Source organism: Sphaerodactylus townsendi, linkage group LG06 (genome assembly GCF_021028975.2).
Source record: "Sphaerodactylus townsendi isolate TG3544 linkage group LG06, MPM_Stown_v2.3, whole genome shotgun sequence".
In the NCBI taxonomy this organism is placed as follows: Eukaryota; Metazoa; Chordata; class Lepidosauria; order Squamata; family Sphaerodactylidae; genus Sphaerodactylus; species Sphaerodactylus townsendi.
The window spans coordinates 114863875-114877878 of NC_059430.1; the positions used below are offsets into that span (position 1 = coordinate 114863875).

A 14004-nucleotide genomic window follows, 5' to 3' on the forward strand; every position below is an offset into this window, starting at 1 on the left:
CAAGTGCCCTCTTTCCCTGATATGCTTATTATTTTATCTGCAGAGAAGCGCTCTGTCACATGAAGGAACATTCAAATATGAAGTCAAATATCTATACTTGAGTCGTGAAAGAGTCCCCAGTAGAGCAGAACCACAGGAATGAGTAATTCACAAAGTAACTTACAAAGGCAACCTTACTTGTGATAAATGCCCACCAAATACAGCAGAACTTGCTTTTGACTAAATAGGCATAAGATTAGGCTCTAACATGGACATCATGCTCTGTCACTGCACTTAAGCAGAGGTGCCCAACTCTGGTGCTTCAGATGGGAATTGTAGTCCATAAACATCTGAAGCGCCAGGGTTGGACACCCCGATTGAAAGGTTAGTGTGCAAGAAAGTCACACCCATGTGCAAGGAAGTAAATTCTCATACATACATTCACCTCAGAGAAAGGATCCATGTATGAAAAGACTGCGGAGAGTGCCTTAAAAAGCATGTGCCTTCTTCAGACATTGCACTTCTACACATGTTCAGAGGTCCATAGGTTTTGGACCCATGATTATTCTATAAGAAACATCTTATTCAGCTGTGCATTATACAATTTACAGCTTTATTTTTAGGAGACGTGAATGTTGTAATGCGTGAAGTTATAAACAAGGGAGGTGAATGCCTGGTCATTCAGGGCTACAGAAAGCGAGCACTAAAATATGGCCTCTGGCACAGAACTGAGTACTTAAGAACCTTTTGTTTCTTCTAGAAGGTATAGACAAGCTTCAACTGTATGGCAGAAATAGGCAGTCCCATTCAAGCAGCCAGGTGGCTGGACACTGCACCACGGCTGCACCACCTCGCCGCTCCTACAGAGGTTTCCTGCCACGTGGGGAGGCTTGAAAAGTGAAAAAGCTCCTCTGTCACTGAGAAGCCCCCATGGGGCTTAAGAGACTTAAGTGACCCTTTCGGTGGCTTAAGTATAAAGTATTGGACGGTGAATGGTGAGGAGGAAGCCAACTAATGTTAGCTCCTCTCTGGGCCTGCACTCACTATGGTAGCAGGGGTGCTAGGACACTGGTGCGGCGTCCCAGCGCTGGGGAAGGTGTGGTGGCTGTACACTGGTGGAGTCACCCCTCCGCCAAGGCAAGTGTGCTGGGGAGGCCAAATCTGCCAACGTAGCCCCACACCGCTCCCACGGGCAGATTTGGCCCCCACTTTGGATGAGGCCGAGAATCGTGCCAAATAAGCACATATGCTAATGTATGCATTGGAATAATATCCAGCTTCTTTGCACAATCATGTCCATGGTACACACAATCCTCAGTAATGACAACTATTTATTTTTATTTGTTTTTATTTAGTAGCAGCATTTATTGTTTGTGACCAAAGGCTATTATTATTGGTCACACAGACAGAAACGGAACATAACACGTTTTATTTGAAACATTTTTAAGCTGCCTTTCCACCCAAAGTAGGGTCCCTAAAGTAACCTTTAAGTTCTTAGGTTAGCTACTAAACAAATATCTGCAGTATATTGCTCATGAAATCATTCTAGATGGTGGAACTGATTTAAAAACTTCAGTGAATTGGTGTAGAATACATTAACACCAAAAATCGCATTTTTATATGCAAGAACAGGCTTCACATTGCAACCAAGCATGCAAATCCTGAAACCCTATAGTGGAACAAGCTCTCTAGATCCTGAGATGTGGTTAAGTCAAGACAGGTGCTTGAGCTTCCCATAGGTAACACATATAGAATGATAGCCTAGATTATCCTCAACTATGGGAGTAAGCAGATCACATGGAAAGAGAGGAGGAGCAAAGCCCTCCAGGATACAAAACAGAGTTGGGTCCCTTGAGGGAAAGACTCAAGGCTTAAGGAAGAGGAAGCTGAAAGAGCAGTCAGTCTCTGTACTCCCACATCAGAATTATAGCAAAGAAAAGTTCTTCCTGCCCAAGTTCCAAAGGTTTTTTTTTCAGGGCCTTCAAGGATCTCCTCTCTGCACAAAACATTTTTAAGAAAATGTTTTCTGGAAACTGAGATGTCCAGCATTCCCAGGATTTCAGGACAAGCCGACATGTTTGGTCCCTTAACTGCGCCCAATCCACTACTCACCCACACAAGTGAAGCCCACCTTGCAGAAATTAAACATTTGACACAACATACATCAGTTTGCAGATATGCTCAAGAAGAAACATGGGGAAAAATCCTGCATCTGCCCAAGTCTACAGTGTTTGGAAGTCTTAATTATTAGCACTAGTAACCAAGCGTAACTAGGCTCTATCATTTCAAACAAGCCCGGGTTGCATACCTGATCAGGTATAGCTTCAAGATTCAGAAGGGCTTTTGGCAATTACAGCCTTTCATGTACAATACTAAATTGGATTATATGCCAACCCTGAATGGGACTGTTGGACAGTTATGATTAAAATCTTAAATTAACTGTCAAAAAGGAGCCCAACTGAAACTGTAGGATACACCTTGGAATGAAAGTTATTTGCAACTGAATTTTATCAAAAGAAAAACTATCTAGAAACTAAGGCGTACCCTTTGATATCACTCCTGAGCTGTGGAAAATATCCTGTGGCTCTGAAGTGAGGGGAAGCTAATTGGCTTTTCAATTTCTCAGCACTAACACCAAGCTCAGGGAAGAGCAGAGGGCTGTGACATGTGACACCTGCCTAAAGTACTTCCAGGTAGGTTTCATCTCATGTCCTCTGGCCACATCACCAAGTTATCCCTCCTTTGTGCACTGCTTCTGCCCCTCCTGCTAAGGCCTAGCCACCCACACCCACTTGCAAGCATCCATCCCTCGTTTGGGGGCTCTTGCTAAGTGGCAAGCATCAAACACCACCCTCACCTGATGCTTGGCAGTCTCCATACCCTCCAGAACTGTCGTCTTGAAGTCCTCCTGCTTGCCCTGTGGAAGGAAAGAGGAGATCTCAGGGACCTTACTCCAGAAGTTAAAGTCATTTGGGGATATCAAGGTCTGATAGCTGGCGATTGGGGTTTAGCAGTTCACCAACTAGAGGGGGAAAAAACATTGTCTGAATTCATCGTGTGGAATAAGCGTCAAGGGCAACACTTTGCAGTCTTCTAATGCTTCATCCTTGCTGTTGGAACCCTTCGTCAGACTGTTAATGGGGAAAAATAGATACACACAGTATTGCACTTGGTTGGTAAATATTTATAAATCAATTTAACAACAGATGAGGGCAAAAAGAAAGGGTACACTTCCTGATACCAATAGGAAGAGTATGCACCTGGGTAGTCTAACTGAGGGTTTTAAACACCAAGGATCTGATAGTCTTGGCAAGGCCTTCACCAAATTGATGAATCACTCTGAAGGGGGGGAAGGGGGAGAGAATTGTTCTCTCTTCCTTCTCTACCACAAAACCAGGAAATCTATTTGTGCTTAATGTATTAACCCATGCATCACTAGTAGGTCAAACTTCTAACATATCCAGAGATGCAAGTGCAAAGAATGCACAACTTAGCACATGAAGTAATTCTACAACTTCTAACATCTAACCTTCCTGAAGAAAACCAACTAGCAAATACATAATACTGCAGTTTGGAGCAACTAAGAAGATGCACTCTGCTGCCTCTGGCTGTATGTCACTTCCAAAAGGAAAAGGGTTAAGAATGAACTAATGAGCTCCAACTACTCTACTATCGTTTACACCTACATCAACCAAGGCTCCTTCAGAACAGTATGATATAGGAAGCCCCAACACTCCAAACCACTGGAACCCACAGAGACCCTAAGTATTAGAGGGACCTTCTAGGTCAGCATCCTTAACCTTGACATCATCCACTAACCAACCATTCTGATCAGTGAAGTACACTGCAAGAATGAAAGTTTTATTGGGAGACTCTGGTACAATAACAAAGTACTTATTATCCAACCATTTACTATCTAACTACTGTCATAGCAACCTTTTGCCTATGGAGAAAAATACAGAACAACTGAAGTTTAACCTTTAGGTGGTTGGCAAACAGTAATCCAGGGACATCTACCTGTCAAGCCAGTGATACTACTAACGCCAACACAATTGCCACCTGTTTCAATCAATCATTCTTCAGCCTGCTTTCTAAAGAGCAGAGGAGAAGCTAGAAGGGATGTATTGGCATGCCATTGGGCATTTGGATTGTCTGGAAGGGACATTGCACAGTTTGGCTATTAGGCTACCACCCCACTTTTCATTTTGCTTTTTTTAAAGGACAGGTAGAGAAGCTCTACATGCACATGCTATGAGATACCACGATGGAGGGAATCTAGGCAAGAGAAGCATACAGTGGGATGCACATAAAGATGAACGCAAGGGCGCAAGCACAGAAGATGGGAGAAAATGCAGAGGGACTTGGCTCCCGACCCAGCATGATTACTGAACTTGATTCCTAAACTAAGATAGTTGTCTGCTACTGACAAGAAATGGAAAAACAGATCCTAGGAAATCAAGTGAACCAGCAGACAGTACACATCACATGGACACTACCATCCCTTAAGTACCCCTGTCATCCAAAACTTTAACACACCCTCATTTCTGCTCCTCCCACACAAAACAAATTTCTGAGAAGTATAAAATAATGCATTCACTGCAAAAGAGCGAGCAGATTCCTCAAAACACAGTGGACTAATCTATCAGGTCTTCTGGTGTAAATTTTTTAAAAATTGCTTAGCCTACCACATAAAGGCAAGTCAGAGAAGAAAATCTGCCAGCAGTTGTTGTACCCAAGGGGCTATTTCAAATGCACCTGTTAACTTTTGTATTACAGTTCATCACCTTTGTGCTCCCCCCCCCCCCATATTACTCTCTGCTGCCTATATGAGATATCCCTAATGGAATACTAGCCCACAATAATCCAAGTCCAGTACAGACATATTGCTGGCTCCCTGAAAGTCAGGGTCTGCAGTTTGGGCATAGCCTGTCCCTGAGCTGCCACGCTCCCATGTTCATCATAGTTGCACCTTACACTAGAGGTGACCAACTTATGCTGTTCCAGATGTTCATGGACTACAATTCCCATCAGCCCCTGCCAGCATAGCCAATCAGTAGGGGCTGATGGGAACTGTAGTCCATGAACATCTGGAACAGCATAGGTTGGCCACCCCTTACACACAATCCAGGTTCACAGGAGTAAGTTTGCAAAGTTACTTCAATGCCTTCTTTTCACACTCTAGCTTGAGAAAGAACATAAGCATTTTAGCTTATGTTGTGTATATATGTAATACAAAACTATGGCTAAGGCTGAGAAAAGGAGGGTAAGGGAAAACTGCTCGAGGGGTGGAAAGGAGCATGAAAATCCATGGATGTGCAGAGATCTGACATTGCAGCTACACTGGACCCCAATCAGTTTCACACCACTGACCCCAAGCCTCTCTTGATTCCTATACCAGCACTGTAACCACTACACTATTTCAGCTCTCCAAATCAGAATCTGTTTGTACTATGAAATCCAAACAGCAGCTGCTTAAGTGCAGAAAGTACTGAGTGTTGTATTACCACACATACTCTAACTGTAGCTACAGCTTAAAACCCCTTTCTGACAAAAAAAAAAGCTAGGAACCTCTCTTTAATCCACTGTACCTGTGCACACATAATACTTATGGGGCTAAAAAGACACATGTTAAACTATTTAATTGCTCTGAATTGAATCTTAAGTTATTTCAGATGCTCTAACACAGTTGAAGAATACAAGTTTTATTTGGGAATTTTTACACACTACTCTTAATAAAGTAGATTTATGTTCCATGTACAAATTTGACTTGCCTAATTCCTGCCCTCCTTGGAGCAGCGGAATGCTGAAGCAGCCAATAACGCTTTCAATAGCTTACTGTCCTGCCATCCATGATAACACAGTCAAAATGAAATCCCCTCTGCACTATAAAAAGCCAGCACAGGTGAAGGGGCTACCATTTCAGGCTGGTACTATCTATTGTGCGAGGGTGAAGAATATTCTAAATAGAAATTGACAGAAGATCACAGACAGGGAACTGGGCAAGCAGGATCCAGTGCTGAAAGTTAAAGCGTGTCTAAAACAGACTTAAGGAGGCACAGCCAAACAGTGGAAGAAGCAACTGACCTATCTGGACCCTAAACAAGGAGAATAAGCTCGTGTCCTAGGAAATCTCTGGAGAGAATACATTTAAGCTGATAGATGAGCCGACAGCAAAAAGATTATGAAAAAGTTACCCAATGTTGGACGTTAGTCTCCCCCAATCTAGATAAAAGTGACACGTTAGTATTTAAAAATGGAACATCCTATCTTGGTATTAATAAAAAGAATATCCTACTTACAATCTGTAGAAATGCTGCAGTACAGCTGCATTAGAACTATCCCATTACTAATAGGCCAACTGAAGCTTACATCATTTTGAACCAGGGATGTTTAAATCTGGCGCTTCGGATGCTCATGGACTACAATTCCCACCAGTCAATTGGCCATGCCAGCAGGGGCTGATGGGGATTGTAGTGCATGAACATCTGAAGCACCACAGTTGGACACCCCTGTCTTAAACTGTCAGTGCAACTGGCATGAACTACCTGATCTTCTCACAAGAATGCACAGATGACTGTACAACGCTGAGTGTTAACGAGCAGTGCAACTGTTAAGTAATTTCCTATGTAATTTGAGATATGCAAATATTTTGGTGAACTCATATCTGTCTTCTGACGGAAGGCTGAAACATACAGAAGGCACACTAGAAGAGAAGTACCTCCTTCCGTATTAGTATATCCTATTCTCTCCACTAGGACTACTTTGTGCAAGTTACCGTTCATTGCTCGTGAGAACGAATGCAAGCATGTATCCACACTCTTCTCATGGTATGCACAATGTAACACAAAACCATTTCTTGCATTGTTTAACATTGTCTTGTTTAATACTTATGCCTTGTTTCAGATTTTTGCAATCCTGGTCCCGCTACACTATTAGATGACTCCTCATTCTGCTGATTGTACTGACGCATCAGGTAATCTGCCTTTCAGTGAGAAATAAGAAGAGGAAGAGAAGGACGAAGAAGAAGAAGAAGAAGAAGAAGAAGAAGAAGAAGAAGAAGAAGAAGAAGAAGAAGAAGAAGAAGAAGAAGAAGAAGAAGAAGAAGAAGAAGAAGAAGAAGAAGAAGAAGAAGAAGAAGAAGAAGAAGAAGAAGAAGAAGAAGAAGAAGAAGAAGAAGAGAGGGAGGAGTCCAGATTTTAACCCCATCTTTCTCTCCTGCAACTTCTTTCCTTCCCCTCCCCACAACAAACACCTTATGACGGAGGTGGGGCTGAGAGAGTTCTGAGAGAACTGTGTCTGGCCCAAGGTCATCAGGAAGGTTTCATGTAGAGCAGCGGTTCTCAACCTTCCTAATGTCAAGAACCCTTTTATATAGAAATTCAGGGTGCCTGCAGCCTGTCTGCAACGTAGCAAATAGGGCCAGATGTTTATGGACTACAGTTGCCCTATCAGCCCCTCGCCAGCATGGCCACTCCTTGGCCCATACTCAAGTAGGGGCTGGGACTTAGTAGTCCATAAACATCTGGAGAGCTGCAGGTTGCAGACCCCTGATATAGTTCCTCATGTTGTGGTGACCCCCAGCCCTAATATTTATCCATTTTACAGATGGAAAACACTGATGCAGAGAGTCTTAGGCGACCCCTGTGAAAGGGTCGTTCGACCCCCAAAGGGGTTGCGACCCACAGGTTGAGAACCACTGATGTAGAGGAATGGGGAATCAAACCTTTTTCTCCAGATTCGAGTCTGCTGCTCATGTGGACCAGTGTAGAATCGAAACTGGTTCTCCAGATTCGAGTCCACCACTATTAACCACTAGACCATGCTGGCTATTACTTACATATAAAATAAACATTGATCATCTAGTTAAAAAATCAAGTGGTGAAGGGTATGTTACTGTGGGCCATCAACCTCCTCTCAGTTTAGGGAAATTAAACTCTTATTAATAGTGGGAAAATATTAGGAATTTAAGCAGAGATCACTTATTAGTAAGGCTACCCAATAACAAAAAAACACACACCACATTTTTGCATCCAGCACGTACCTGACTGCCATGCCCTCCCCCCAAAAACAGCAATTTTAGTTAGTGATTAAGAATGGAAGTCAGATAATACATTAATTAACAGTAAGACTTCATCAATGTTACACAGTTGTGTTTTCTCAGTGAATAACACTGGCACGGAACATAGGAAGTAATGGTATGGATCTTTCAGGCATGAAGTGTAAACTACACCCATCAACTATGTTTAAAAGCTTTGCCTTACACCAAACTGTGCTTATTGAAACTGGCACCTTTTCCTCCACCTTTCAAACACGAGGACCTAGATGCTCACTTGTGCTAAGGCCACATGCAGCAGCTTTCCCAAACCCTTGCCCAAGTTAAAAAGGTGCCATGGCATGCAGAATTATGCAATTCTGTCAAAATTGCAGGCAGGGCTGTATTACCTGCCTCTGGCTATAATCTCATCTAGTCTGACTGGTAAAACTATGTGCTGACACCCTGCTGCCAAGGTTGGGGCTTGATATACAGAAAAAGCTGATACAGGCTTTCATTACCTGCTAGTAACCTGTTGACCACACCTCACCACCATTAATTTCTTATAGCCAGAAAACTGTCTCTTCAGGGGTTGATAACACACATATTCTCCTGAATTTTGATAGAAACTGGATAAAAATGCTAGAACCAGTCTATACAAAACAAGCAAAGCTCTTTTTTTTAACAAGGAAGAGAAGTCCAGAAGTCCAGCTTAATACAAAATTCTATTATATCTACATTCATGGTGGATCCAATTTATGTTTAAGGCCTATGGATGCTAAATTTGTCACTGAATTGGTGGGGTGAAGGAGTCCAGAGTACCAATAAATGAACAAAATGAAAATAACAGCAACTATGTTTAGTATAGCAAAGGCAGAGAATTTCTTCATTACCTGCTCCCCAAGCTGCTTCTCAAATAGAGTACCGAAAGAATGAAGACTGAAATGCTTGCAAAGAAGATAGAATCTTAAAGCTGGGAGAACTAATAATGGAAACTGTACAGTCAGAATAAAATAAGTTTGACCCAATGTCTTATACAAAAGGCATTTTCCAGGCTCACATCAATACACTGCACATTTGGCCCATTATACAAATTATTCCATACTAGGGAGAGGGGGTGTCACCCAATTGTCTTCATATAAATTTAAGAAATAAATAAAATAAAACAGCATGCACACTTTGATGCAAAACTGATGTCCTGTTGGCTGGGTGCAGTCTACTCACCAGATGGCTCTTCTGGCTCACTCTCAATCTCTTCTTCAGGTGGGGGAGGGGGAGGGGGAGGGGGAGGCGGGAGCTTTTTCTCTTTCTCCGCTTTAGCGTTCCGTTCTTCTTCAGAATAATACTCATCTTCAGAGAGGTTAGCAAGACTCTCGTCCATTTCCCTGTACTCCACCTATAAACAGAACGTGGAGGATCGGTCCATCAGTGGCTACCAGCCGCGGTGACCAAAGGAAACCTGAACATTTAGAGGCAATAAACTTTTATTTTAATTTTTTAAATGTTATTGCATGTGTACCTCGTCTGTTTCTGACTGCAATCGGACTCAGGGTGGCTTACAGACCCCTCCCTTAGATCTTATGCCCTGTTGTTGGCCCTCCAGAGTAACTAATTGACCAATGCGTGAGATAGGATGCTGGACCAGAGGGACTACTGGTCTGGTCCAGGCTCTCCTTCTTTATCAGTCTGAGGACAATCAAAGGTGAACATTAACAAAGCATCACCAGCAAAATTAAAACATGGTTTTCAAGGGAGAACTGGGGTCATCGTAAGTTGATCCACAGAAGGAAGAGAAATTTACCAAGGTGAATCACATGGGATGTCAAAGGTAGAAGTAGTTAGTCTCAATGTAAAGCAAATGCTTTAGAGTGTCAAGAAAATCTGATCTTTGTATCCAAACATTAAAAATGCCAGCACTGTCTCTAATAAAAGCACAGCAAAACTCTGTCATGTTTTACTTTATAAGGAAGAAATACAACTGGTTTAAAAAATCATACTGGGGTATTATTTAATATTAAAATATTTGATTGTTATTACTGAAAACACTGCAAAGCAGTACCAACACACTATGAAGAATCTCTATCTGTACTGATTAAGATGTATATAGGGAGCAATTCAGAACAAAACCCAGCATTTTCCTCCAAATTATCCAATAAGAGACATAGAAAATTAATACCTTCCTGTAATTATTCTGAAAAAAAGCAATCACTCACAGGAATCATAGTCAACACTACTAGTTGCCAGGTTTAAGTACTGATTCTAGAAAGCTGAGAATTTCAGGTTCTTGTGGACATGGTGCACCTTTTTTCTAGAGCATATCTGTCCTGAAATTTGCTGGATTTCTACTTGGCCTTTAGGCAGGAGTATATTTTCCAATTATAAAAGCATGGGAATGTGTGAATTCATGACAGAACTATGGTGGTTGTCTCCTGTAAACCTAGATTGGACTGTACAGAGAAACCATTGCAATTGTCAATTAATCAGGTACCTGCTCTCCTTCTTTCATCAAGGCTGAAGATGGAACTTTTTGCTAATTGTCAAATTAGTAATGAGGGTTAATGAATGCATCTTAATTTTCTTAATTTTCTGAGACTGAGTTCTTGGCCAGTGGCTGGGAATTCAGATTTTACATTATATTGAATGCCTCATCACATTTTAAAGCCTTCCACAAATGAAGCAGTTCTGCAACTAGAGCATGAACCAATTCACTGAAAACAGATCAATTCTGCACAAATATTAACAGTTTGGTAGATCCAACAGCAAAGCTTTGTTTTTTAAAAAAGGATTTTCTGTTGTGGTTCGCCCAAAACTAAGGCAGGCCACATGTTAATTGTGTTGAGAGAGTATTTCACATTACTTTCTCTCCATGCAAAGCACATCCTTGCGTAAAGAGCCAAGTGTAAATCACATGATTGCGTGCAAATTTCATTGAATACACAGTCAATAAACTGTAGCCAACAATTTCCCTGTGCGTACAAGTGCTATGAAATAGGGACATTTGGTCACAATATGTGACTGACCGCACAAAAGTTTCAATTCTTTCTCCTTTTAACAAAGGATTCTTTATGCTGAAAAAGCAAATCGTGAGAAACAGTCACGTAGTGCCATTTCTTTGTACTGATTGTCATGTAATAGGTTCAACAGCTTCTGAGATTAAGGTACAGTAATCTACGGTTACAGTTCTATGCACACTAATTTGGAAGCAAGTCTCAAAGCAGTAAAGGGGACTTTTAAATAAACACACGAAGGATCAAATACCAGAGGGACAGCTATGTTAAGGCTGTTGCAGCCAAAACAGGTGTCTTGTAGCACTGAAAGTCTAACAATTTAAAGTCAAGAAAAAAGCCATGTGTCAAACAGCACTAAGAGGCAAACAATAAGCAATATGTTATATTCACTCCCATCTTACTCATTCATAGAAGGTCTAGCAATTCTCAAAGTTCTCTATACCTCATGGTAGTGTTATGAAGTCTAAAATGGGTTTAAAGGTGCAAAAGAAGGAAGTAGTGAAATCACAAAATAGTACTATAAACCAGACCACATCAAACTACAGCCAGCCTCCATAAAAGGGGGGGGGGGGGATCCTGCTAAGAAACAAACTAACAAAGACAAAAGGAAGCTGGACCACAGGCTCTACCTCTGCTGTTACCTATCTATTTGCAGAAAATTCTAAACATTTTCCCCCATGCAAAATACAACTCCACACAAGTAGAAAATTAGTACACGCAAAATTCAATTATCTTTACTAGTTTGCTACTTGTAAAGAGCTTGCATGGTTTATTTTTTATACGCAGGGAGGCAGATAACACTTCTCATTAATAGAAAACTAACACATGATGGGGAACAATTCTGCGTATTGTGTTAATTTTCTACCTACTTCCTCCCACTCACCATTTTTGTTTATTTTTATGAGATTTTTAAAAATAATACGACATAAAATAGTGCTCTTATAATTACAGAAATCATGTAATTCACAGAATATCTGTTTCTGAATGGACAAAAAATGGGGAAGGGGAAAAGAGAAACTATTAATTTTTATAACTGCTGTGCAATTCATGTCAATATTCAGCTACGTAAAAGACCTCTAGAGAATAATCTCTTAATGCTCCTTTCACATAACCAACCATTAATGTTTATTTATGAAAAGATTTCTCCTTTCAGAATTGAATTTATGCACAAACTAATTGGCAGATGGTTTACGGGCTCAATTATGAGGGGTTTCTAAATACCAATAATTAAGATAATAGATTAATTTTTGGGTTGCAGCTCTGGAGCCTGAAAGGGGCCATGTCCGCCACTCCCCAGTTTCCTCCCTTTCACTATTCCTGGGGAGCGCCTCAATCAATCAATCCTTTATTACAGTCATACACCAGCATAAGACAAGTAAAATAAAGGACAGAACATAAAGGGCAGAACACATTAACAGAGTAAGTATAAGTACTAAAAGGGATCTTTTTTAAAATTCAAAGTGGGACAGATATAAAAAGACATCAAAATTGTTAAATAGAAGGCTGCAGCTATTGTCACAAAGGTTGCTTTGTTACAAGCCATCCTGCGACTTTTGTCGAGTACTGTTACACATTTGGTCACAGAATTGGTGTTAGTAAGCAACATGGAGATATAACAAGAGAATATCAGTATCTGCCAATGTGTCTTCAACACTAAGAGGAAAAAGTATGGTTTGGTTCGATAAGAGCAGCACATGAATGATAACAAAGTAGTGTTAAAAGAGAAATATATAATGACTGATATCTAATTAAGAATACATAATGACTGATAATAAAGTAGTGTGACAGAGGAATATATAATGGGAAATATATGTATATATGGAATGATACATAATGAATAAGGAATACATAATGACTAATAATGAAGTAGTGTTACAGAGGAATACATAATGGGAGAAGTTGTGATTATAAGAATTCTTAAGGTGGCTGTAAGAGAACTGAAAAGGTAGAATTATCGTTCTAGCGATGTTTCCTTTAATTGGAAAGATAAAATTTATAACATAGTTCATGTACAGTACTGAGGGATAGTGAATTGTGTTATTTTCTTTTGGTTTTGTACGTACAGCAGATTTCGATGTTTCACGTTATGTTTGTATGAAAAAATTTAACAAAGATCACATTTTTTATAATAAAAAGAGAGAGATGAAGCTGTTCTGGATGACCTGGGAATCTAACACAAGTGCACCAATGTGTTTTGTTTGTCCTGACAATGGGGAAGAAGCACGTGGTCCACTGTGGCGATGGGCCCAGATCCGCAGGGCCGTTTCCGCTCCTGGTGAGGAGTCTCCCCGCATCGGCCCGCCCGCACCCACCTTGGCCCTCTTGCGACGGCTGGTCCGGCGGCCCTCGGGGGTCTCGGCGATGCCGGTGGTCTCGGAGCCCACGGCGGGCCCGCTGGGCGGCGGGTCGGACAGGCCCCCCGGAGGAGAGGCGCGCGCCGGCTCCTTCTTGCGGGGCGTCCGTTCCGAGGCCGACGCGCCGCCCTCTGAGGAGCCCAAAGAACTGGAGAGGGGCGGCGGCGGCGGCGGGGGAGGAGGAGGGGGTGGCGGCGGCGGCGGCGGCTGCGCGACCGGGGCCTCGGCAGCCACGTCCCCTGCGCCCCCGCCGCCAACGACGACCGGAGTCTCCACCGCGGCCTTCTTCCCCGCGGCCAGCATCATCCCCGCCCTCAGAGCAGCAGCAGCCGCCGCCGCCGCCTCAGGACGGTCAGTCAGACGGACAAAGGCGGTCCCGCGCGCGACGCCACCGAGCGCTCCGCTGGCTCCGCCTCTTCTCCTAGACCGCGCTACTGCGCATGCGCCTCCTGCGCTGCCTCCGTAGCACAGTCTAGCTCTCCGTGAGGCAGGAGAAGCTCCGAGGAAGCGGTTTGGTCCTTCTGGCGCGCCGTAGATGGAAGTGGGCTGAGTGAAGGAAAGAAAGGACCACGTGCCTTTTGTCCGCCGCCTTGGATAGCTTAGGAAGCGTTGCTGTTGTTATTATTTAAGA

General features: G+C 42.4%; 1 protein-coding gene across 1 annotated transcript in view; it reads right to left on the reverse strand.

Moving 5' to 3' along the window:
* KDM1A (lysine demethylase 1A) overlaps positions 1-13798 on the reverse strand; it is a 36790-nt gene extending 22992 nt beyond the window's left edge. The window contains exons 1-3 of the mRNA XM_048500793.1: positions 13332-13798; positions 9236-9407; positions 2837-2896 (exon numbers count right to left, since the gene is read on the reverse strand). Coding sequence (XP_048356750.1) covers positions 2837-2896; positions 9236-9407; positions 13332-13679 — 580 coding nt within the window. The 5' untranslated portion in view covers positions 13680-13798. The remainder of the gene's footprint in view (positions 1-2836; positions 2897-9235; positions 9408-13331) is intronic.
* Positions 13799-14004: the final 206 nt, after the last annotated feature.